At 52.6% G+C, this 25,890-nt stretch overlaps 6 protein-coding genes across 6 annotated transcripts; 4 read left to right on the top strand and 2 right to left on the bottom strand.

The window, feature by feature from the left end:
* Positions 1-609: 609 nt before the first annotated feature.
* Positions 610-1,652, top strand: COL26b_000383 (uncharacterized protein; the record flags this gene model as incomplete). The annotated part of the gene is made up of 2 exons (XM_053173353.1): positions 610-650; positions 716-1,652. The coding sequence occupies 2 exons, from the start codon at positions 610-612 to the stop codon at positions 1,650-1,652; spliced, it is 978 nt and encodes a 325-aa protein (XP_053043059.1).
* Positions 1,653-6,252: 4,600 nt separating this feature from the next.
* On the top strand, positions 6,253-8,171 carry COL26b_000384 (uncharacterized protein; the record flags this gene model as incomplete). The annotated part of the gene is given in 2 exon segments (XM_053173354.1): positions 6,253-8,081; positions 8,099-8,171. The coding sequence occupies 2 exon segments, from the start codon at positions 6,253-6,255 to the stop codon at positions 8,169-8,171; spliced, it is 1,902 nt and encodes a 633-aa protein (XP_053043060.1).
* A 3,058-nt stretch (positions 8,172-11,229) lies between these two features.
* Positions 11,230-12,590, bottom strand: COL26b_000385 (uncharacterized protein; the record flags this gene model as incomplete). Its single annotated transcript, XM_053173355.1, has 6 exons — positions 11,230-11,421; positions 11,490-11,628; positions 11,683-11,798; positions 11,850-12,054; positions 12,130-12,490; positions 12,587-12,590. 6 exons carry the CDS (start codon positions 12,588-12,590, stop codon positions 11,230-11,232), a joined length of 1,017 nt encoding a protein of 338 aa, XP_053043061.1.
* A 2,269-nt stretch (positions 12,591-14,859) lies between these two features.
* Positions 14,860-18,078, bottom strand: COL26b_000386 (uncharacterized protein; the record flags this gene model as incomplete). The annotated part of the gene is made up of 8 exons (XM_053173356.1): positions 14,860-15,200; positions 15,266-15,371; positions 15,473-16,401; positions 16,455-16,602; positions 16,755-16,862; positions 16,935-17,279; positions 17,438-17,884; positions 17,941-18,078. The coding sequence occupies 8 exons, from the start codon at positions 18,076-18,078 to the stop codon at positions 14,860-14,862; spliced, it is 2,562 nt and encodes an 853-aa protein (XP_053043062.1).
* Positions 18,079-20,025: 1,947 nt separating this feature from the next.
* Positions 20,026-21,570, top strand: COL26b_000387 (uncharacterized protein; the record flags this gene model as incomplete). The annotated part of the gene is made up of 4 exons (XM_053173357.1): positions 20,026-20,072; positions 20,199-20,278; positions 20,359-21,069; positions 21,128-21,570. 4 exons carry the CDS (start codon positions 20,026-20,028, stop codon positions 21,568-21,570), a joined length of 1,281 nt encoding a protein of 426 aa, XP_053043063.1.
* Positions 21,571-23,416: 1,846 nt separating this feature from the next.
* On the top strand, positions 23,417-25,077 carry SER3 (Phosphoglycerate dehydrogenase ser3; the record flags this gene model as incomplete). Its single annotated transcript, XM_053173358.1, has 5 exons — positions 23,417-23,721; positions 23,798-24,105; positions 24,161-24,640; positions 24,694-24,987; positions 25,049-25,077. 5 exons carry the CDS (start codon positions 23,417-23,419, stop codon positions 25,075-25,077), a joined length of 1,416 nt encoding a protein of 471 aa, XP_053043064.1.
* Between the last annotated feature and the right edge of the window lie 813 nt (positions 25,078-25,890).

The following is a 25,890-nucleotide window of genomic DNA, read 5'->3' on the forward strand; positions in this document are numbered from 1 at the left end:
AGTAATATGCCGGTTCACACCACCCGGTTCCCCTCGCTGTGCTGTTGCGAATTGCGGTACGTATCAGATTAGCTAGTCCAGTGTCCAGGTACCTAGGTAAGATGTGTAGTGAGATTACGGCGTCAGCGTGTAGAGTTATCAGGAAGGTATATTAAAACCTGGCAAAAGAAACGGGAGACATCGGAACCAGATGAGTCTCTCGCCTTAGTTGCACACCGAGAGTTTTTGACTGCTCGTCGGGATGAAGGCACCCCATCTTGCTGCGGACTTGTCATCTAGGAACATCAGGTGCCAAGCTGCCAGCGCGTGCAATCCCGCAATCCCGCGTGTGATCTCTCGACTGTGGATCGCCCCCAGGGTCCCTGCTGAAAGACCCCTGTCTTTTGCTGGAGACAGAAACGAGGCGGTTTCATGGACCCCCCGTCTGCACTCCGCAGTACTGCGTACACTAAGGCAATACGTAGTGTGCTTATCAGATAAGCTTTTGATTCCCCGCCGACCCTATGCTGACCTAATACAAAATTTTCATCGCGACCTATTGAGTTTTGCAGACAAGGCGTTCGATGCAGCCTTCGAAAGCCTCATCACCAGCAAGTGACATCACCCACAATGCCCCACAAACATACCAGGCGGGAGCAAGATCCATCGTCGTATGTTAAGCAGCCCATTGACTCGCGTTCTACCTATGCATCGATGCCTAACAAAGTGTCAATAGATTCGATCTTCCGCCCAGTCAGATTGCGAGGCCATTGCCCGTCAACAAGGGCCGCAATGCCCAGCAGGCAAATCCCAAAACTCAGAACGACGGTGTCACGAAGAAAAGGAAAAACAAGAACGATGATACTCCTCGCGCTTTTAAGCGCCTGATGGCCCTCTCTCAAGGCAAGAAGCTCCGATCCGGTCTGGATGATGGTCAGCCAACGAAACAAAAGAGGAAGAAGAACAAGCAGGCGGGAAAAGAGAAGCCGGATGAACCGAACACAGGTGCTGTCGATGCCGTTGTCAAAGAAGGAATGCCGAAAATTCGCCCTGGAGAGAGCATGTCTGATTTTGCTGCCCGCGTCAACGCGGCCCTGCCCCTATCGGGTCTCGTCAACAAGACTGCTAAAGACGGGAAGGACCCAGTTGGTCTCAAGGTACAGAGAACACGTAAGGAGCGCCAGATGCATAAGTTATACGATCTCTGGCGGGAGGAAGAACGCAAAATTCAGGAGCAACGGGAAGAGGAGGCCGAGGAGGCTGCTGAACGTGAGCTGGATGAGGAGATCAACGGAGGGACATTTGGAACATTCGGCATCACACGGGCTAGTATGCAGGAGCCAAGCCAGGGTGGAAAGAAGAAGAAGAAGAAGGGAAAGAGGGGCAAAGGAGCTGACCGTGAAGAGGACCCGTGGGCGGTTCTGAAGAAAACACGGGGAGAGGTAAAGACAGGTCTGCATGATGTCGTTCAAGCGCCTCCAGAACTCCCCAAGATTTCCCGCGAGAAGCTTCTTGTACGCGGTGCCGCCGTGGATGTTTCTAACGTTCCAAAGTCTGCGGGAAGTTTGCGACAGCGGGAGGAGCTCCAGCAGATCCGTGAGCAGGTTGTCGCTACCTTCAGGAGGAAGAAAGAAGAGAAGCTGGCTCGTCAAGCTGCTGCTGCTTCATTATAGTATACCCCTGGTAGATTCGCATTATTTCATGTTGTAACGCATTGATAAATATCTGAAAATGTAGGTCTTCGTCTCAGTTAAGCAGCCAGGGGTGAAAGAGTGAATCAGAGAATGAAAGGATTCCTATCATCTCCGTTATCAAACCCGCCAGAGAGGTGGGGGTTTCGCTCTTGAATTTCATGCGATACCTATTCAGAGAAACAAGTTCACTGAGAACATGAGTATTACCTAGGTAACCATTACTACCTGGGTAATGTAAGGTACCTACCTGCACTGAGGTGCTGTGAAGTGCAACGTGGGTAGGTGCTCGCAGGTAGGTGGCTGCAACGCATGTCGTGGCCCACTCTTTGCACCAGCCACAGCTACCGAATATGATGACAGCTGAGAAACTGGATGCACTTGCGCTGCTGCGCATGTGGCTCGGTCTGGGCTGCATGCTAGCGGGGTTCTCGACTCCATGCAAACGCAAAAACTGGGATTTTGACCAACGACCTGACAAACGCCAATCGCAAGGCGCCTAGGTTCGATCTTCCATCGTCGACCACAACCACTCAGCAAGACATCGGGTTTTTTTCCCTATTCAAGACGCCCCCCTTGATAATGTGCAATCGACACGAACATTCATCATGTCCCGCGACCTGGAGCGATTGATCGAGTCACTCATCACTGATGTCTCCTGCTATGGTGACCTAGGTGAGTGAATCTATCTACTGAAACGAGCCTGTTCTTTGCTTTTGCATCCTTTACAACCTCGCGTCAAATTTCAATCAGGATGATGCGCGAGGCAGTCGGCTATGTATACATCGCCTTTCGAGCCGAGAAGGGCATGAGCGACGAGCGGGTGCCTTTTCGGTCTGTCACTGACCAGTGAACAGGATGTACCGTTTCCCACGTCTTGGAAGCACTAGACGCATTCTACCAAGATGCGCATTTGAGAAGCGATAAGCTATCTCAGGCCGATTCATCGGATTCGACGAGGACTAACCAACTCCTCTGGTCCACAGCATGGGACTGGCTCAGGATCAGGAAGGATCTTTCTGTTGGAGCCAATCGAAAATGGAATCACTTACCCTTGTCGGATATCCTGACCATACCAGATGCAGACGCCCAAGATGGTATCGCAATGAAGTCACCCAATGCATCCATTGGAAGGGGCGATGTTGCATATACAAACGAAGCTCAGCCTCAACCAGGTGCGGTGCCACCGCGGAAGGACCTGCCGCGCAAAAGGCCTCGCATCTACGTATCTGAAGATCGGATGTGGGAATCGATCGCTGGGCACGCTCCAGACTACCGAAGAGTTCCAAGACTGGAGTGGATGGCCTTGGTTGGAATAGCATCGACGAAGCAGCAAGGAATTCTGCAGGGAGATCTTGGCCGACTTGTCGGCCAGGACAAACGTTCACTACCAAAAAGAACCGACGCTCTTGCAGAAAAGGGATACATTTCCAAGCGCACAACTCTTGTCAGAGGCACAAAAACAAGCAAGCTGTGGCTTACACGCTTTGCTCCTGCGCTTCCTACGGACCCCACGAAAGTCGCCGCTGGTATGCCCGCCAATGTCGACATGTCTCGGGAAGCATTGGCAAGTGATCTCGAACCTGTTTCCTGGCGTGGAAGATGGACAGGAGACTCGGTCGATTATATTTCTCTGGCTCAAACAATTATGGCTGTGGTGAAAGCCTATCGAATCATCAGATATCACGACTTGCGGTGTAAGCTGGGGATCCTAGGCCTCAGGTGGCAGATGAAAGTTGCCGCAAAGACCTGTCGCTTTTTCGTTCGAACAGGTGCCATTCAATACGTGGGCGCCACCTTGTCAGGCAAGCTATTCAAGGACTGTCTCAAGTTCGACCATGACCTTACTCATGAGGACTGGGCTGCCTATCTGGCGACCGGAAAACAAAAAAGCCCTTCGTTCTCATCCTCCGGCTTCGATGCCGGACTTTTCCCCGCTGATGGAATGGATGCGCAAGGCCCAACTCTCGATACCGCCTCGCGCCCAGTATTGGGCCCCCAGCGCAGTAAAAAGACGCGTGCTGCTCTCTGGGTTGCTGACAAGCCCCTGACCACAACTGTGTTCGACAATATCCAAGCTGCCGGCCCCGCTGGTCTCTCAAACAAACAAATAGGTGACTCGACACTTGGACCGTCATTCAGGAGATACTTGTCGTCCATCTCATCAACGTTGGCTATTCCTGCGCTGCAGCCGAATCACCTCAAGCATTTCCAAGTACTGAGTGAAATGCATCGAAAGGGCAAGTCACAACAATATCGCTACTTCGCCCCGCAACTGCCAGGGCCTTCGGAACCTTCTTCTGCTGAAGCAGTCGGGGATAACGACAATGGTGTAAAAGATGCAGTCTACAGGGGCGATTCGCATGCAGAATCGATCAGTCTTTTCCCGGCTCCTTCTATCCCGCCGGATACTGTTCGCGCTGTCGGTGGTCTGACAGCACTTGCGCAAGGCCCTGGCAAGGGAGCGACGGTGAGTGGTTCAAAACGGAAAGCCGAGGTTCTGGATATCTCCCATGGAAGCGAACCTCGAGATCTCGGATCTCGTCGGGGAAAGCAGGCGAGGCTGGCATCGCTGGCGTATCAAGAAGGCCTAGACGAAGAGCACAACGTTCCGCCAGCGATCAGCCATGATTCCAACCCTGAATCGTCTTTGAGGATGTCCACTCGTGGAAGCACGGGAAGAAGAAAGGCAGTCAGCACAGAGCTTGACTCTATGATTGTCAAACTCAAGGTCAGGCCGGAAGCGTTGTCGGACGTTATGCAGGCTCTGGCAGGAGGCGCAAAGGGCGAAAACAGAGTCGATCCAGCACCGGCTGAGATCGGTTTCCAAGACAAAGTGGAGGCTCGCAGTTCGCAGAGGAGAGATGCTGGTTCACGTCTTAAATCAAGACATGATGCATCTGGATATCTAAAATCGGCCGAGGACACCGTAGCTCCCGACGACACACAAGAATCGATTATGGTCGCCCATGAGGACCAGGATCGAAACGCTGAGGAAAACTCCTTGCAGCTCGTCAACAAAACCGCTGCTGAAGAAACAACAAGACGCGGAGGGCGACGTGGAAAGAAGAAAGGAGCAGAAAAGAAGACACGGAGCGTCTTTAAATGCGAAAAGTGTGGAGGAACTTGGAAGAATGACGTTGGCATCAAGTACCATCTCGAGAAGTCAAAAACGACATGCAATCCGAATTACGTTCCACCAGCGACAGCTCCGCCAGAATTGGTGGACAGAATATCTACTTCCGCAAAGCTAGTGACACCTCGTCCGACTAGACATCGCCAAGTCACAACGCCCGCCATCGATGAAGCGGACGAAATAGTGCCCTCGCCAACGGGCGGTCTTACACTGGGCGCTGCTGCCCCTGATGCGGCAGCAGCCGGCCTGGATGACTTAAACGATATGGATATCCTGATCTCCGATGGCAACACTGCTACTCGAAGAAGGAATACGAGGACCTCACGGCCTAGATGGTCTCATGCATCTTCTGAGGCGAGATTTGGGGTCAGAAACCGCATCGGCGGCCAACGCCAACCGTGCAAATCATCCTCGCTTCGGCCACCGATTTCTGTTGTCAGATCTTCGATGAGTGGCCTTATCGACGACACAGACGGTACCGTCAGAGACATGCCTGCAGAACACGCCCCAATCCAGCCGTCCTTCAAGCGCCTGCGAGTTGAGGAAACAACAACAACAACGACAACAACAACGAGCGCTGCTGACCGTCGCGGCAGTCCATCAACCAGTTTTGTCGAGGCTGGTGAAGCCTTTTTACCAACATGTGCACAAGAGCGCGGCAGCGGAGGGCAAATCAACTCTAAGTCGAATACATCAAGGGCAGAAACATCATCCAGTGTTACACTCGGCTTATCAAACGCAGAGGCAGTGCGAACTAGTATCGGCATCAAAGGTGCGTTGGCAGTCTCCGGGCAGGATCTCATGGAGAAAATTCTCATGCACATCCTGCATGCCAACGGTGGAGTCTTCCCTGGCGGTTGCTCCGTTTGGTATGCCGTTCTCGCAACGTGGGAAGTAGCTTTCCCGGGCGAACCCACACCGGCTCACCAGAGCTACAAAGATGCCTTGGCCCGATTGGCCAAAAGAAAACAGATCGTTGTCAGTACACATGCCTTCAAGGATTCTAGAGGTATGATGGCAAATTACCAATTACTGAGGGTCCCCGGGGTTGAGGCATCTTCACCAGCTGGCGCGGCCATGAAAGCAAAGATAACTGCAGCGCACCCCAAGGCCTATACACCCCTGGCGTTCACTCCCAAGACCGGGCTCCATGATGAAGACAGCAACAACGTCCAGCCAGTTTTCTCGAGCCGGCGAAAACTTGTCCAGGGAATCGAGGTTCTTGATGCGCCTTTTTATGCTAAGAAAGCCGCAAATGAACGGCCACTCACCCCTCCTGAGGGTACCAATTTGACCCCACGGAAACGGAAGAGGAGAATGGTGACGAAGGAGCAAATTACACACGCCGAGGATGACGGCCCTGATGGTACACGACGTCGGGATATTTTCCGATTTTTTATGGACGGCAACGACGGAGCTCACAACGGACTAACGCGGTCAAACTCGATGGAAGCTGGAAGAAGCGGCTTCGTAACCCCTTTGGTGTTCCTTAAACCCAACGCTTATCTCGGCGAAGATGTGCCAGAGGAAGTCAGACATTCCCTGTTACCACCCGACGGCCCAACTACCGAGCCAACATACCCGTCGGCACCAGCCAAGGACGATGTAGCCAACAACTTCAGCGTCAGTTTCACTGACGCCACCGTTATCGTAGGCCAAAGGGGCGTCTGGCCGGCGATTGACGACAGTTTATTCGACGAAGACTGCAGCTTAACAACACTAGGTTGGATGCCGGATTCTCGATGGTTCCTGAAGCAGAATCTACCGCAAAACTTGGCTGAGATGGTAAAATGGCGCGGCCGCCCGCGGTCCAAGTTTCCAAGCAGCAGCCAGTATCAGGAGTTTTCTGAGCAAGTCGATGCCTGCTTCGACTGGGAGTTATCGACCGAGGGTATGAAGCTCATGTTGGCCGAGTCAATCGTGCCGGAGCACATCTTCATCAATCTTGGCGTTAGCGACCTGCCAGGCAAATGGGTGAATCCTCCTCTTGACTGGAATTCCGCTAATCAATTGAGTGCGTCTCTATTATTCGACGTGCGCTTGTCGGACTTCACTACCACTGCGGCTGATCATCTATGGGGCGGCGACCTTGGCCGTCAGCGGCGACGCAAGCGACGACAAAAGCAACCCATCACCGACACAAAGGACCTTGTAGTGGGTATAGATCTGAAGATCAGGTCGCTCATAACACTGCCAAAGGATGCGGACCTGCGAGAGGCATCCAAGCGGAACAACGGACTGGATGAGACCAACGAAACCATATTGATAGCGGCGTTCGTTGTGACTAGGACATTACTAGGCGGCGCCGACAGGGTCATCGAATGGGGCTTGATGATGACGTTGTTCCCGGACATGGCTCTCAGTGCTATGCGGCGATTCTGGTCCAAAGCTCGGAAGGACCGACGGACGTTCATTAGTCAACTCACAGAACGATTCCAGATTCGATTCATTCCCGCCTACGAGAACAATGAGTTCCCCGCGATTGACTTTGATAACTACGTCAACTACGATTGGGTCCGTCTGATCAGATGGACCGCTGGGCTCATCGAGGACTCCGTGGAGCTTCCTGCGAGCAAAAATGCCCTGGTTCAAGGATATTCTCTCGCACCAGCCTGGGCGGACATTGATAATTGGCGTGAAGATTACTACAATTTTCAGATGTCTGTCTTCAACAGATTTGAAGCCGCTACCTCGCGCCCGGCTACTTCCCTCATCGATGAAGGCAGCGGATCTGCCCCAAATACGAAAGCGAAAGACCTGGTTACAGCCATGTCCTGGCTTCGCTCTCTCTGCTACACGCCGCGCGATAGATACGCACCACAAGATATAAGGAAGAAAATGGCCAGCATAGGAGGCGGGGACGAGGAGCGCATTCAGAATTTGCTTGAGCAAGCGGTTGAGACCCTCCAAGGCCAGGGCATCATTACGGACAGCAAGCTGAAGGCACTCGAGGGAAGGCCATACCGCCTTACTGAGACCTTTCTTCCTCGGTTGATAAAATGGACGCATCAGCACAAGTTCGTTGACGCCACCCGCTTCAAGTCGCGACTTGATGTCAGCTTTCGACGAGGCGAAAAGATTCGTATTCCTTATGTTCTCAGAGACGGTGAAGTTATGGCGATGATGAACCTGCAGGCGAATGGGAGAGTGGCCGTTACGACAGTCGATGTCCCGAGCATTCCTCTGGGATTTGATCCCGGCAACTATGAAAGCAGAAAGTACCCGAAGTCGTATTATAACTTCGGCCTTGAGATCGCTCCCACACAAGATTATCTGTACGATGATGATTTAGAGGTTATCGAACGGGCAAGAAGCAACAGGCCCCCACGAGAAAACCAGAACCGAGCCATACCATTGTGGTCTGACTTTTTTGGGGAGCTCAATATAGAACGCTGGTCACAGGTCCTCGGTGCAGTCGCTTTCGTCATAGCCACGCGCGGCCCGCTGGACGTCCCGTCTGTTTGCGCAGTTTTGAAACCCTACCTTCAAGAATTTGAGGTTGAAATGGTCTTCGATTGGGGCCGACACAACGGGGTGTTAAAGCACATGGCACACGGGACGAGCTGCACAGTGGACGAGTGGTGGTGGCTGCTTGTCGGGAGGCAGCGAGGCATTGCGTTATGAAGACTTGTTTTACAACAATTTCTCAGTCACTTTGGGGACAGGGTGCCTATGCATCGAACTACAATGAAGCAAAGGGCAAGACACTTGGGGACCACAGAATTCAAGTCCAGGACTGCTGAGAAATTGAAACTGTGGTTAAGAATCCTGGCACAGATACTCGCCGTATTCATTCGCGTATGAAAATCGATGCAACCTGCATTCGTAGAGCAAGTGGAAAACACGCTAATAGACATTTATCTGCCTCTGTATTCAATCCAAGCACTTCGCATGTGCCTTTCTGCCACCGTGTCTCTGTGTCGTAGACCCATCCATCAGCATATGAACATCCGACCCAAATGTCCCTGGAAGAGCATCAGTGTCAATAAGTTGCCCATCACAGCCTCCGCACGTCTAAGTAGGTAACGGATGAGCTGACACCCACTGAAAATTACCATCTGTTTGTACAGAACTGACTGGCTAAAAGTCCAGGATTACTTTGAGAATCATCGCTAGAAGCAACACAACAAGTGCAACGATGGCCCGGTCCACCCACAGCGGTACCCCTTCGTCGTGCGGGCGTTGGTGAGCTTGCCGAACGTTCGGTGCCGGAGGCAGGGACACTGTTCTTGTTGGGTTCAATATCGATGGGGAGGGCCCGTTTGATCCCGCTGCGATGTCGGTCGCTGGTACTTGTGATATGGGCACTGGACTTGTTTCCGGCCCACCCACTTTGGGTGCAGTGCGGACGAAACCCTCGGCGAGCTCCGCACTCTCAGCATCACCATCGTCGTGCCGTGGGGTTTCCTGCGCGTGGTGTTGTCTTTCGGCCAGCTTGCCCATTTCATCTTTCCATCCCATCTTCAACTCTGAGGGTATTTCGACATCAGAGGATTCTGATGTGACGGCGATGGATTTGGCACTCTCCTCGCATTCCTGTATAATCTCGAGATTGGTTTTAGCGCATGTTGGGCACTTGAATGTCTGGGATGCCGTCGCGTGACGCCTTCGCACAGCGTCGCTTGTTTCGAGACCACCTAGTTGGCCTCGAGGATCTGTCTCCATAAAGCTGCGCAACCTGGTTGGTAGTTAGTAAAGGCGGCCAAGTCAAGGCCATTATGACGAGCGACGTACGCAACCAACGCCGTCCTTACGCCCCAGGCGGGCTGCCATGTTTCCTCGTGATGACCGCTGATGCTGAGGCAGATCTCGCGGTTCGTCTCGAAACGGCCGCTCGGAGTAAGAAATCGAAAGCTGGGCGGACGGAGCGGATATGTGGGTGGCAGGACGATTCGACCGTGGTAGATTCCATCGCTATAGGAAGAATTCGGGGGCCCGCGGAAGGTAAAGTGCCATTCGAATAGATCTGATTCTAGCGGGGTTGCCGTGTAATCTGGCGACGGCGAGTTTGAAAGTTCCTGTGCTTCGCGAACTGGACGCGAACAGATCAGATAATGACTGGTAGACGAGCAGAAGGGCAGAAAACTCTTACGTATGCGCCGTATCGTGGGCGACTTGGAGTTAAATTTGGGAGTTGCCATGTCGGCTATCTAGTTGGATTGACACTTCGAGGTGACCAGTGCTGTGTTCAATCGTTTGAGCGACAGCAGGGTCCCAGAAAAGTGTGTCTGATAGGGTAATCCGCAAATTCGATCAGGAGAAGGATATAGGTGGATTGGCTGCTGCCTTCTGGTCAATGTAGAGGTTTATTGGGAATGGTGCTGGAGGATAGGTGGCTCGAATTACGTATGAAGTCTACGTAGGCAAGGTAGGTAAGGTGCGTTGATGTTGCGATACGGGGACTTATCGGATCAACGTCCCGCTAGAAATGGTGCTACGGGGCCGTCTCTTTGTGCCATTGTGCAGCACTCAAAGAGTTCTGTGTCCACTCTGCTCCAGGGGCTGTCAATGGTTTGAGACGGTAGGGGCCAGCCAACATCCGGGCCAGTGTCCCGGCCCGGAGAAGCCCCACCGGGCACAAAGGCGGGGGCTGCGTATCAGCGGTGTTTAGATAGGTACCTAGATTTCCAGGCAGGCACATGAGGCACCAACCTGCAATTAAGGGAGACACCTAATCGATACAGATTGATTCGTCGTCTCCCAGCTCCGCCCCAATTACCTAAACAGCCAAGGCAGAGCTCCACACAGCGCTCCCGGTCTTGTATGGTGATGCTCCAACGTCGTTCGTCCTATCAGTATTTTCAGTCACCTCCAGCTGCTCTACCCCGTCCCTTCCCCAACTCCGCGTGCGAAGAGGAACCGGCCATATTCGAGGTTGGTATGTTCATGTCGTTTTCGTCAATTGGTTCTATGACAGCTTCTAATTGAACTCCTCAGAAGATCCCGTCTACCCCGACCGACGCGCCTTGCCGCATTCTCACGATGTATCCCGGCCCCAAGCCTCCCACGCCTCACGTCCCGGGCATTTACCGCTATACAGCGACTGCTCTGGGTGCTGGCATGTGGTTCTTTGTGCGTTGTCTCGCCACGATATGACGCTCGAGAAACAGACATGCTGACTATTTGCCATTGGTAGCTGATGTATCGCGCGAAGAAGGATGGTGTGTTCATGCCCTTGGTGATGCGTGCAGTTATCCATTGTAGCTGACAATCGTGTGCAGGTCCCGTTTTGCTGGGCTGGAAGCATCCCTGGGATCACTGATCCTCACGTTTTGACCCGGTGCCGTGGAGGGAATCGACGTTGGAGCAAAATAAGCATCACCAGCCATGGGTTGATCAAGATTTGCCGGACCGAAGCCAACAAAGAAGATATGGCTATTCTATGAATATGACAGGTTTACCCGTGCGTGTCCAGTGGAATGATCAGTTTGGTTTCTCGAACAGATAGTGCGCAATGCCCCAGATGTCGCCGCCGTGATAGGCAAACAGCTCGGAACACGCCATGTAAAATATCTGCCACCGGTTATACCATACACTGGCATCCTGCTCTCCGTAGGTCTCCACCAAGTGCGGCCAGATCTCCTTCTTGTGTGCAAGCATCTTGCTCAGCCAATCCTATTGCAAAGACGTCAGGTCGCTCGGTGCGTTCAGGGACAAGCATTGAAAAGGGGAAATTGACGTACCTCACACGTTTTGGAGTAATGCTGGCCGTTCACCCACCACTGCCTCTGGATTTTGAGATCATGCTGGAAGTACAGAAGCAGATCAACAGACGGCATGGTCCCTCCGGTGAAGAAATGCGTTGTCATCCAACCCTCCTCGCTGCGTTGCCTATGTCAGTAATGGTATTCCTCACCAGGAAAATACTCAACTTACTAGTCATACGGCGTGGTCTTATGTGCAAAAATATGCACGAAAAGCTTGCCGCCTCCTTTCAAAGCCCTGCTGACCTTGGCCATCAACAACTCATAGTTTTTCATGTGCTCAAAAAGCTTGTGCTCATCAGTAGCGATTCAACTGTGCGCGTTTGGGACGCTACGCACCTCGATGGACACGACTCTGTCGAAGGACTCAGGCTCAAATTCATAGTCGACAACGTTGCCTGTGATCACTGTGAGATTGGCCAGACCCTTCTCCTTGGCCTTTCCATCAATGTATTCCTTTTGCGTCTTAGAGTTAGAGAACGCAGTGACCTTGGAGTTAGGAAGGACCTCTGCAAAATAAAGCGCGCCCGACCCCCAGCCGCAGCTACGCAGAGTGAGTTAGCCCAAGTTACCTCGGCATGACTGTTCCGTCAAGAAAGGGGAAGGAGTGAAGGCTCACCCGAGATCTAGAATGCTCATGCCGTCCTTCAACTCCGCCTTCTCCACATAAGTCTGCAGCATGGCAACTTCAGCCTGTGCCAGCGTCTCCCCGCCCTTGGGGTATAGACAGCATGAGTACTTCATACGAGGGCCCAAGCATGCGGCCAACACGCCGGTGCCGACTTCATAGTGCTGCTTGTTGGCAGCAGCAGTCTCGATGGCTATGGGCTGCGTGCGTAACTTCTCGATAAAGGTCATCTTACGCTCGTAATCCAGGCTGAGAGAGGTGCTTGCGATAGAATCGAGACGCTCTTGGAGCTGTCGTCGGATGCCAACTCTGATAACTGCATGGGGCAGGTAGCCGCTGTCGAGAATCCAGTCTGTTGAATCTCGTCAGAGACGTAGCTCCATTGCGATGAAAGCAGCAGAAGCTTCCTCCTCTATCAATGGTGGAGAAAGCACCATGGTCGACTTACCCATGTTCATCGTGATTTCACTAGGAGGAAATCGTCAATAGCTCGCAAGATGGTTTGAAGCCAAAACTGAGATAGTAGCTGTTTTCCGCCGAGCAAAAGATTCCGTGTCCTCAACTTTTTTTTTTTGGCTTGGGAGATGTTGCACTTCGAAACCAGATTCGAGTCCGAGCACAAAAGGGTGTGCGTCTGTTATCGTGGCATCTGGCAGCTTTTGTATTTTACAAACGCAACTTCACGATGTCGACCACTAGTAGCGCGATCGTTTGCAGGACAAGGTGGGTGGCACAGGACTTAATTGAATATCGGCGAGTGTGATTTTCACCAGCTACCAATTGTTGGGGGGGTTGGGAGATGCAGCGTGGCTGACTTTCCTGTCTCAGGCCGTCGTAGCGAAAACCCCGGCCCCTCGGAGCCGGGGTGATCCGCTTAGGCTAGCTCCAGTGTCGGCACCGGAATGCGGGTCGAGTGGAGCATCAATGACACGTCCATTTCTCCCTCAACTAAGCTGTGTTCATCATGTTGTTCTTGTCTACGAGGACGCACATCGCGAAAATAGCCTTCATCTCATGGTACTAATTTACTGACATATCAATGAGGCTGGTAGCGTGTATTTGCGCTAACCATGGTGGGTCATGCGAAGCCTTGATGAATGCTATCCTACACCTCCATGTTCTCCAAGATAATCTTATACTGTTTCCTCTGCTTCGGCGTCTTCAGTATGTGTTCCTTGAAAACCCCAGCAGCCCTAGCCAATTTTTGGAAAACGTACTTTTCCGAGGTCAAAGCTGCAGCCAAGTAAACGGCACCAAGCAAGATCATGAAAAGCTCAAAGTCCAAATTGGTATTCGTCAGTTGCATCAAACGCTTGACCGAATGCGCCGGAAAAAGAATCATGTAAAGAGTGATCAGGAGAGTCACCCCAACAGTCGCCAAGAAGGGCCCTTGCCAGAAAGATCAGCAAAATTCTAGTATGTGAGAGGTATCAAACATACAATTCTTCAATGCGCTCTCTCTGAAGGGAGGCCCTGCATTGAGGACCACGCCAGCTAAGATGTACTCAAAGCATGACACGAGAAATAATACGGTGTTTTCCGAGTTTTTGATGTTTGACTTCTCATGGTTGATACGTGGTGGGATGTACCTATCAGCGTGATTAGTGGTACAACTAGACATCAGTGGCTTCCATGAACTTACCACGGTTGCTCTCGCACGGCTACATAGACCATGGCTTGCACGGCGATGCAAATGGCCATTTGTCCCAACAAGGGTATGAGAACCTTGCGGGATACAAGATCCGCCGTCGGTCGTTTCTGTGACAAAGTGGGAAAGGGCCCAGCCCAGCTCACTATTGTTGCCAACATTAGCACGCACCAAGCTGGATCCATCGCCATCGCGATGAACTTACTGAAGACAGCAATTGGTAGGATAAGAAGCAGATCGATGAAAAGAAACTATGGCTGTCTTAGTCTTGAATATAAGAGAAGGGATCATCATTGACTCACCTGGAAATCGCCGAGGTTTGACGCTTTCGCGTAGAGAAAGCTGACCGATGTGAACTGAATCGCCGAGTAGAGACTCATATACTTGAAGCAGCTGAAGCTCGTTACGAGCGCAGCACGCCCTTCACTACACCGATGCGTCAGCAGTGTCCTTCCAGCGAGAAGGGTCTTGCGCATACCGGATGACCGTCGGTACACATCCGATGTCAAAGATACGAGATGTGAATGGAGCTGCAACGGAAGCTTCCGCTTCTGAGAGCGAAATGCCCACATCGGCAGCCTTCAGAGCGCCGCAATCATTTGCGCCGTCGCCGCAAAACCCACAGCAGTACCCAATGCCCTGTAGTTTCTCAACCAGTTCGTGCTTCTCATCAGGCGACATGCGCGCAAAAACTCTGCCGCGAACGAGCATCTGTGACTGTCAGCAAGTTATTTGGTAAGAACGTCTATCGTAATCACCCACCCTTTGAAGAATTATTGGAGGTGCAAAGTCTACGATCCAACGGAAAACCTCGCCAGTGACAGCCAGTGAGTAGTTGCGAATGTCGTTGATGTTGTACGCCAGCGATGCGTCGACATCTGCTGGTGGGGCCATGGGCTTCGCCACAGTAAGTAGGGGGAACATGGTGAAGGTCGCTCCGTGAGACTTACAAGTAGAGTCTGGTCACTTAAGTGGAAGTCGCTATTGTCGATGCTCTCCCATTGCAACCTTGCCTTGGGATCGCCAGCATGCCCTTCCATCTGTTAACTAGAATTCACCATGATACGGGTGCTTTACTCACCCTCAATGAATCTCGGGACGAAGCAGTGAGCAGTTTTGTTGACCAAGTTGCACTCACGGGCAACGCTGATGGCGGTAAGGATGTTGTCACCAGTCACCATTGTTGCGCTGATGTTGGAGTCGAAAAGTTCCGTCAACACCGACGCAGTGGTCGGTTTCAGCTTGTTTTCGAAAATGATGAAGCCGGTAAACTCCAAGTCTGACTCTGCCTCGTGTCTCTTCATTTTCTGTGCCTTGACCCAACTCATTTTGGGGATGTGGCGGGTTGCACACCCGATGACACGATATCCCTTATGCGTGTAGTTTGCAAGTTGTTCGTCGTAGTCGACAGGAACTGTTGCATCACGCATTAGTAACCAGACGGTCAATAATTGCAATTGTCATCGGTAATCCACTTACAGCTATCCTCTCGGCAAATCTCCCGCATGCACTCAGGGGCGCCTTTGACGTAGATGTCTCCACTTGGCTTTCCGAACTGCCTGACAATCACGCTCGCTCTTCGAAGCTGCGAAACAAATTCAAAAGATCTGAGGACTCCAAGTTCAAGAGGTGGCTGTTTGTGGAGGTCAGCCCCGCTTTGCTCAAACGACACCCATGATAACATACCGAGTGGTTATTTCCGTTTTGATCTCGTAGAGTATCAGAGTACTCCTCAGGCGGTCTAGCGACAGATGGTGCGAGGCTTCCCTGGTCCTGATCGTCCGCTTCGTTCAGGCTTTGCTTGCCCTCTTCAAAAGACCACCGAGTAAATTCGAACATCTTCAGATCAAGTGGATCCCCAACCAATTCGTCATCTACGACCCTTAGAGAGTGACAGGTCGCCATTGTGAAAAGAGCGGCCTTAAGCTTCGAATCTTGGGCAGCATCTCTACTTCGGTGGTTGCGACTTGGCACAAGAGTCGATGGGTCCGATAACACGTCTGTAAACTTGCCGGTCGCAGGCGATGCAACACGCACACCGAGAATGTCCAGCCCGTCTTCTGTCAAGGTTCCGGTTTTGTCGAAACACATGATATCCAACTTCCCCCCCACATTGACTCGCTGCGGACTGATACAGAATATCTGTTTCTTCTTGAGTCTGTTAAGTGCAAAATTGGTGCCAATTGTAAGAGTGGCCGGCAAAGCAGGGGGCACCACGATCGTTATCAAATCAAGGGCGCGCACGATGATTAGATGCCAAGCCAACTGCAACCGCAGGAAGTTGACAAGCGATGCAATAAAGCCGAGCATAGCCACCACAGCCATAACGCTTATATACCGGAAGGAATCCCGATAGAACTTGAAGCCTGATGGTTTGGGGAATAGCATGGATCGGACCAGAGAGCCCTTCGTGGTACTGAATCCTGTTCTGACAACCAGGGCAAGGGCCACAGCGTCGCCATCTCGATCCTCTTGTGGTCGACGAGCGCGGACAATCTTGGTCCCGCAGAATAAAAAGTGTTTCGCGATCTCTGGCGAGACTGTCGGCGCAGCCAAATCCAACTTATGCATAGTGTCATCCGTGGCAGGCGTTTTCGACACAGGGACAGACTCGCCTGGCAAACATTGTCAGTCATTTAGCAGGCTAAAGAATGCGTAATGGACTTACCGGTAAGCATGCTCTCATTGACAATGCAGTCACCGCTCAACAACAAGCCGTCACTGGGAAACTGGGTCAGGTTCGGATCGCTGACCTCATAGACATCACCGGGCACAAGTTCGCTTGAAGGCACGAAGCGCCCTCGTGGATCGTCAGTCTAGCTAAAGTTAAATATTCTGGCACAGCACTCACAGAATCCGTTCCGAAGCACTCTGACGTCACATTCAAAGCGCGAAATCTCCCGAAGGCGCTTCATGGTCTGTGCCAGTGAGCCATGGAACGCATCAATGCATGGTATGGGGAGCTTACCGCCCGGGTCTCGATGAGAGTTGTCGTGATACTACCAAATGACATCAAGAATATGGCGACAGCGTAGTAGTAGTACTCGTCCAGTGACCAAAGAATCAAGCTGGCTATCTGAAAGACATAGAACGGATGGAACACCTAAGCGTGTCAGTATCATGGCACGTCAAAGCCGACATTACGCACCTCGTCCACAAGAAGGCGTGGTATGGACTTCTGCTCGATGTCGATGAGGTTGTTACCGAATACAACCTCCCGGAGTCCTTTTTCGTCGCTATCTATGCCAACCCTGACAGCTCGAGGGTCGGTCCAATTGGGGTCGACCCATCCGTTGAACATGATGAACTTGTCTGTTTGCTGATTGAAATATAGGCGAACATAGCGGTAGTTGAGCATGCGAAGCTCGGTAATGATGGGATCGTAATCATCGTCCATCATATAGCCCTTCTCGCTAGAGCCGAAAATTGTTGACATTGGTCTCCCGTAGAGTTTCTTATCCACGTCCATAAGAGCGAACTCACCCCATTGGTTCTAGTCGAGTTAGATATAGAGCCCATCAGTGACCTGGGACGACTTACTTCGACAACCACCCAGTCGCATTCAGCCAATGGAGATGGACGCCCCAACAACCTGACTTGCCATCGAGGAAACCATCTCAGCAAAAGCCATGAGAGGCCGAGAGTACAAACGCAGAGGAGACCATAAGCGACAAAGCCCAAACGACTAGTCCGAAAGCCTGCGATGACGATCGTGAGGTCCTCGTTGACCATGTAGACCTTTTGACTGATTCGACCGTCTCCACCCAAGCTCTTGCTTGTGGTCGCACTGTCTCGGCGCAACAGCCTAGCATGAACGGAGGACCGCGAATGTGTCGATGACCTTCGGCGATGGGCCATGTAGTCATCATCACCTGCATCGCCACTTTCTATATCAAGATTGCTCTCGTCATCCTCGCCGAAGGTAAAATCACCGACGTCGGACATGCTTCGGCGTTCTTCATCGAATGTGGGGGAGGGCTCCAAATCATCTTCGTCTTGGTAGTAAGCAAAGCTCGTGGTAGAATCGGCGCGTGGTCTGCGGTGCGAGAAAGCAGAAACGCTGGTCGGGAGACTCTCGGCCATTGGTCCGGAGAAGAGCTGCAAAGGCAAGAAGTTTAGTTTCTGTTTGGTGGCGATGCTGCCAGGGAGCCTACCTCATCGTGGGCCATTTCAACCTCCTCAAATATGCTCGTGCTGCTCTGGTTGGAGTTGAGACGGTATAGGGGGGCATGGCCATTCGCTCTCGATGTCGAGGAGGCACGATGGTGCCCTTGATCCGGATCTTGATCCATGATGACGTTTGATGCGGGTTCAGGCTCAGCGTCACGCTGCCAGGTTTTGGTGTTTGCACTTCGAAAATAGAATAGACAGGAATCCGTCGAGCTACCCGGACACCGAGTGAGAAGAGACGATACTGTAGGCCGAGTGGAAGAGGCACATGGCAGCGGAACGAGAAAACGGTAGCTATGCGGTGGTCGACTCGGCGAAGCTTAGCCAAGTGCAGATGGATGTGAGGTGTCGCGAAGGACCCGGATGTTCGGCTTTGAGCGAATCGCGATATGGATGTCGAACGGTGGATGTCCGTAGAGGCGGCGCAACGCAGTTGTTGCGGCCGTGGACGAGCAGCGCCTATTGAATTGGGGTGAAAGCCTGAGTTGCACTTGGAAACTGAAAATAAAGAATGTTTTGCTGGTTAGCGCATTCCGAGCTGACTCCGTGCGATGATGGTCCGGCAAGGCAAGGTACATCGCCGCAGTGTCCGTACTGTGGTTGCACAAGGCGAGGCACCTGGGCAGCCGCCAGCGAATGGGACAGGTACCTTAGCAGGTAGGCAGGTACTTAAAGGTAGGTACCCTAGGGTGTCTTCCATTACCTGCCTTAGGTCCTCATCACTGATAAGACGTTCGGAAACCACAAAATAAGTCCTACAAGGGAGGGAACTGGAAGCTACCTACCTCCACAACCTGGGCTGGACCCCTCAATCCAGTGCAGACGACGGGAGACCAGGAAACAAATCCCTTGAGCGTGGCTACTATGTCCACCTAGGCACTTCAGGCACGGTGCCTATCGTTCAAACAGATTGTTTGCACTACACCTGGGCTGGAGGCAAGCGTGGACGTGGATGTGAACGTCCGCCTCAGTATCTCCACCCGACGCCAAACCACCTTACCTCCAAGGTAATTAGGTCCAGCTCAGTCCAGTGTTCATTACGTCGGCGTCCTGTCTCTCACTGTACCTTGATGACTTACGTATCTACCTACCTACATTGGGAGCTTTACATGCCTACTTTACCAAGAGGGATTGCTGCCGTTTGGCTTTGTCAACATAGTATCCGGGCGCTCCAAATGTTCCCAAGAGGTGCACACATTTCGCTCTTAGTTGTCTGACAGTGTCACGGCAATATCCAAATCACCAGGGTAAGGGCCGACTTCAAGATACACGACACCTTACCATGTCGAGACAGCCTGGCAGCTGGCCTATAAGAACTGGCCCCCATGTCCACCAGGACTGAGTCTCAAGAGTCTTTTTGCTTCACCGACACGGCTGGGCCGGGGTGTGCATTCGTAGTCTTTACCGCTTTCTGAGCCCTGAGTAGGTATCAACGTCTTGCCCCCGCAGGGAAAGGGGTAACCTCGAAGGATGAGGTTCAGATGATGGCTTGCGCTGCCAGGTAGTTGTGTTTACCTGGAACCTACTGAGGAAAGGCAACGGGTGCCTGGCCTGAGGCTTCAGCAAATGCCTGCCCAGCGCCTGGTACCCTACCCGCCAATGTTTTCACCCTGCCATACAAACCACCTTACCTCACTGTACTGCACCTACCTTAGGTGCCTTGGGTACGGATACTTGCCCACCTTACAAGGTAGGTAGGTAAGGTACCTTGCCTTACCTAAGTGGAGGATGGTCATCAGTAGAACAGGCCGCCATGTGATGTCCATTGGAGCCCGCCCGCTGTCGACTACCCCGTCCACTAGTCACTACCTTACTCTCTACTCGTGGAAGGCGCCTAGCAGCGGTACCCGCCCCAACGAACGAAGGACAAAGTCTGGCTCCTAGAATTTTTTTGCCAGTTGCCGCCCCCCACCAAACCCACCAAAATAAGACTTGACTGGGCATCTACAACTTCCCACCCTCGGCGTCTTCCTGTTTTTGCCCCGTCAATCCCAATCCCAATCCCCTTCGGTCTCGACAACCCTCACTCCATCGTCTCTTTCCACAGGCTTCAGAGTCGATCGCACATCATGGCTGAGCCTATTCGCAACAAGCGCCTCGACCCGGCCACTGCGCCGTAAGTATCTGACCTCCCCCACGGCTGCACTTTGTTCTGGGTGGCGACCCCTCGCTTCTCGCTCGCAGTGTTCGACGACAAAAAGTTGTGTCCTCGTGATGGCTAACGATCACCATCTGCCCTCAGTACGCCGCAGAATACCCCCCTTCAGAATGCGCCCATTTCCTCGCACGCCCAGCAGCCCGGCGTTGACAGCATCAAGGAGGGTATGTGCCCCTCTTCTGCCATTTGGCTTCGCCCATACCCCTCCATCGGATGATAACTAACTTGCAATTCTCCGTCATAGAGGATCTTGATCGCGCCGCCGCTGCCTCCATCTTCGCCCAAAACCCAAAGCTCGTTCAAATGATCCAGGGAAGACTTGGCTCCCTCGTCGGCCGTTCCTCCGGTTACATCGAGTCCCTCCCTCCTCAGGTGCGCCGCCGTGTCGCTGGCCTCAAGGGCATTCAGAAGGAGCACTCCAAGCTCGAGGCCGAATTCCAGGAGGAGGTTCTCCAGCTGGAGAAGAAGTACTTCGCCAAGTTCACTCCTCTCTACGAGAAGCGTGCCAAAATTGTGAACGGAGGCTCTGAGCCTTCCGAGGAAGAGATCAAGGCCGGCGAGGAGGAGGATGATGACGAGGAGCCCGAGGACGCCGAGAAGACGGATAAGTCTACCGAATCATCCGACGTCTCTGGTATCCCCGAGTTCTGGCTGTCTGCCATGAAGAACCAAATTTCTCTTGCCGAGATGATTACCGACCGTGATGAGGCCGCCCTGAAGCACCTCGTTGATATTCGCATGGAGTACCTCGACAAACCTGGTTTCCGCCTCATCTTCGAGTTTGCCGAGAACGAATTTTTCACGAACAAGACCATCACCAAAACCTACTTCTACCAGAGCGAGAGCGGCTACGGCGGTGACTTCATCTATGATCATGCCGAAGGTGACAAAATCGATTGGAAGGAAGGCAAGGATCTCACTGTTCGGATCGAGAGCAAGAAGCAGAGGAACAAGAGTGAGTTTGGAAGGCGCGTATCCGGAATACAAGAATCGGCCGCTGACCATTGTAACAGACACGAAGCAGACTCGTATCGTTAAGAAGACGGTTCCCACCGAGTCCTTCTTCAACTTCTTCTCGCCTCCTCAGGCCCCCACGGAGGAGGACGATGACGCCGCTTCTGACATCGAGGAGCGCCTTGAGCTTGACTACCAGCTTGGAGAGGACATCAAGGAGAAGCTCATCCCCCGTGCCATCGACTGGTTTACCGGCGAAGCTCTGGCCTTTGAGGAGTTGGACGATGATGACTTGGAGGGCGACTTCGACGACGAGGACGAGGACGACGACGACGATCTTAGCGAGGACCGTGACGAAGACGAAGAGTCTGAGGACGAGGTGAGTGCTACCGCGACTTTGATAGCCGAGCCCATGTCTGGCCTGCGTAACAGAGCTGACTATCGCGTACAGGACGATACCGGCAAACCTAAGCAGGAGGCGGCTGAGTGCAAGCAGAGCTGAGCGATGCAGGCATAAGTCACTTTTTGTTGATAGGTTCTTGGCATCCATGCTGATCGGGACTTGAGGAAAATGTGTTATTCCAACGAGTGCTTTCCGCACCCACAGAGGTGGCGATGTCTATACTGCGCGCCACCTCAGCATTACGAGGTTTGGGCCAAGCAGCAAACCACAGAAGGGTTCTGCTTGATAGATGGTAATTGACATTTCGGTCGCCGATTTTCTTTTTCTTCCGAGAGACACGGCTATTTACGTCCTGGCCATGAATGATGCTGTATGTTGCTGCTGAAACGGGGATCGTAGAACGGGTGTTTTCTGAGTTTGTTCTTCTTCTTTGTTATGTAACGGATAGGGGGCTGGCATTGGAGGTAGTAGAGACACACAAGTAAGCATGGGTCAATCGAGGGTCCCCAAAGTTTTATCCCGTGTGACTGTCAATCGGAGGGGTTCACCCAGCCCCCATAGTGCTCCAAACTGAATGGTCACTGGACGGCCAGATAGAGTACGGTGAGGAGAAGGCCATGGAGTTGAGCAAGGGATCTACGCCATGCTTAAGAAAGGCTGGGTCATTTGAAGTTGCTGTCGGCTGCGACTAAGAAGGAACCTCCGTGAGTTGTCGGGAGCGGAACTTGCGTTGCGGGAGGTTGGATCGGGCTGACAAGACAACACAAGCCTACCTTACCCAGTATGCTGGAAGTCGGGTGACGAATTTGCGGCTATGCATGGCGATTGGGCCTTGAATCGCCTCAGCAAAGTGGAACGACAAAATTGTCCGTAACCGGCACGTCGGGCCCAACAAGCATTAATACACGACATGTATCCGTAATGCGTTGACTGTTCTATTTCCAGTGACCCACGCAGAGCGGCTCTGGGCCGTTATGACGCTTCCGTGCCGGCGTTGGAGGGGTGCAAGATTTTTTCCCTCTTCCTCCCCTCTCTAGGTTTTTTTCGTCTCAGTGACTCAAGCACAAGTCGTGTCAAACAGCGGGAAATGGGACAAGGGCCGCGGTGAGGCGCCGGCGTACTGGACTCGGTGCCGTTCCCATGGCGTGCTTGCGATGGACCGACTGCCGGTAGAACTCCGCTGTCACAGTAGTCGGCATAGCACTGTATGAGTAACTCCCGGTACTTGATTCATGGCTCCTGACGCCGCGTATGCATGCACATGGCGCGTTCAGTTTCCACATCCGCACCGTATCAGATCCGTGTCCACACGTGGCGGTAGGATCCCGGAGACGAAATCCACTCTTCGGGGTCTGCCCTTTACTGTACCTTCCGCAATACGCATCTGCTAGCCCGCACCGAGCATCATCTCAGCTGGCTGCGGCTGCGATTGCGGATGCGCCTGTCCAGTCATAGTACGTAAAACACATCCATGGATGTGCTGTCGGGTACCGTGCTCATTACATAGCGCACGTAGGTACCTCTATGGCCATGGAATGCTCTCAGTCATCGTGTGCAGCCAGTAAAATGCTGCAACTTGCAGCGCTGAGGTAAGGTAAGGTAGGAGTAGACGCACTACGTACTCTTTTTTTTTTTTTCCCCGCCTCGGTCACCACTGGGCCATCCCGCGTCATTTTGAGAACGTTCCATGAATATAAAACTTCTCTTCCCCGGACCACATCACGAAGCGTTGTGCCATCTTTAAATGCCGCGCCACCAGCTTTAGCACTTGTCTTTCCGAGCTGAATACATTACCTGTCGTCGTCTGTCTCCCCCTCGGCCCTCACGACACCACCCTCAACCGAGCTGCATATCGGCCTATTCTGCCCCGCATCAAAAATTCCCAATCACCCCTCCATCGTCACACGCGCCTCAGCCATTAGGACTTCAGCAGCCATACGTAGACATGGCCTCAGCACAGGATATTACCGGCGCCTCAGCGTTCGGAAAGCAGCTCGAAGTCTCTGCGAGCCTTGGTCTCTCGACTTCCCCTACTGCTACTTTTCATTCTCCTCCCTCCAGCTTTGGCGGACCTGCTCTCGCCAGGAGGCCCGCCCCCAAGCTCCTGAAGCCTTTCGACACCCAGGACATCAAGATTCTGCTCCTCGAGAACGTCAACCAAACCGGCAAAGACATCCTTACTGAACAGGGCTACCAGGTTGAAGCTCTGAAGACGTCTTTGCCCGAGGATCAGCTCATTGAGAAAATTCGGTAGGCAATGCCTTTTACGATAGACGATTGTGAATTCGAGAGTAAAACATGAGCGACTCATACCATTAAACAATAGGGACGTCCATGTCATTGGTATTCGCTCCAAGACGAAATTGACCGAGAAAGTACTTCGTGAGGCCAAGAACCTACTTGTCATCGGCTGCTTCTGCATCGGCACCAACCAGGTCGACCTTGAGTACGCCGCTGCCCATGGTATCGCCGTGTTCAACTCTCCCTTCGCCAACTCTCGCAGTGTGGCTGAGCTCGTCATTGCCGAAATTATAACTTTGGCCCGCCAGCTTGGCGACCGCTCGAACGAAATGCACCGCGGCACCTGGAATAAGGTCAGCGCGAAGTGCTGGGAGATCCGCGGCAAGACACTTGGTATATCAATCCCATTTCAGGTCTGGCAGCAACGTAAACTCTAACTCCCTCCCAGGGATCGTCGGCTACGGCCACATTGGCTCCCAATTGTCCGTCTTGGCCGAAGCAATGGGAATGAATGTTGTCTACTACGACGTTGTCAATCTGATGGCCATGGGTACTGCGAGACAGGTGCCGACTTTGGACAGCCTGCTAGAAGAGGCGGACTTCGTGACCCTCCACGTGCCAGAACTGCCCGAAACCAAGAACATGATTGGAGCTGTTCAACTGGAGAAGATGAAGACCGGTGCCTATTTAATCAACGCCAGTCGTGGCACTGTTGTCGACATTCAGGCTCTAATCAACGCCATGCGCTCTGGCAAGATTGCTGGCGCTGCTCTTGACGTCTATCCCAATGAGCCCGCCGCCAATGGCGACTACTTTAACAGCTCTCTTAATGTCTGGGGAGAGGATCTGCGCAACTTGAACAACATCATTCTTACTCCGCACATCGGTGGAAGCACTGAGGAGGCACAGCGCGCAATTGGTGTGGAAGGTAAGTTGTCAAGACTGTCATTATTACTCCTTGCCGGGCTCACAAGTGAACAGTTGCCGAGGCTCTTGTGCGCTACATCAACCAGGGCATCACATTGAACAGCGTGAACTTGCCTGAAGTGAACCTGAGATCCTTGACTCTTGACGAACCCGACCACGCTCGTGTCATCTATATTCATCGCAACATCCCCGGTGTTCTGCGCAGAGTCAATGAGATTCTGGGCAACCACAACGTCGACAAGCAAATTACTGACAGTAAGGGTGATATCGCCTACCTTATGGCTGACGTCAGCGATGTGAAGGGGGAGGACATCAAGGATATCTCAGACAGTCTCGACGCTCTAAGCTGTGAGTGTTCTCCCCTCTTCCCCCGAGTTGTTCGACATGATCCATGCTGACTTTGTTACAGCTCGTATCTTGACCCGTGTCTTGTACTAGAGCTAGTCTAGCGCATCGCATTTGGAGGCGTTTATGAATGGAGAATTTGACTTTGGGACATCATAGTGGCAGCTGACGTCTGCTGCCATTTGCGACAGCATTTCAACATGTCGGCAGGAGGCGCCTAAGCGCTTTCGATTATGGAGTATCGGGTTCACATCAACTTGAAGGCATAGAAAAAGGGTAGAAGCATGGCTGCGTCTGCAGTAAGAATAGGATACTTGAAACGAGATCGACGTCAAGAAGTAGTTACGCACTCTGTGAAGCAAATTTGCGAGCGACATTAATGGTGCTACTTGGTCAAGGATCAGGTCAGAGTCAAGTCTCCAGGTTATACGCTGTTTTGGAGTGGCATGGCATGCTGTGCTTCTGCTTGAGCCTTGCACACTGGACGCGGCTGTATACGGCGGGCCAGTAAGGCGGTGAGTGAAGGACATGCGGTACGCGGGGCGTGTCTATGCCTCGGAAATTGTGGTGTGCAGCGGTCCAGTGGCCGGCGCCGGACCCAGTAGCCACGAGAGAGCATGAATTCTTCATACTCAAAAGCATCTTCAGGTGCCTGAACCAATGCCGTCTTTGGCTTAGCCTTCGCCAGGCGACCAGAACACCGGACAGGGAAATGGAGTGCACGTCCGATAAATGGGGACCGGCGGATGGCCCTTGGCCCGATACCAGTCAATCGCGTAGGAAGCAAGTCACATCTCCGTTGGCTAGTTGAGCAGCAACAGCAGATACGTATGTCCAAGATTGCAATGGCATGATGATAAATATCGGGAACAACGGACAAAGACCCTGCCCCAACCTTGCTGGAGA

The sequence above is a fragment of the Colletotrichum chrysophilum genome (genome assembly GCF_026319265.1).
Source record: "Colletotrichum chrysophilum strain AFK26 chromosome Unknown scaffold_1, whole genome shotgun sequence".
NCBI lineage: Eukaryota > Fungi > Ascomycota > Sordariomycetes > Glomerellales > Glomerellaceae > Colletotrichum > Colletotrichum chrysophilum.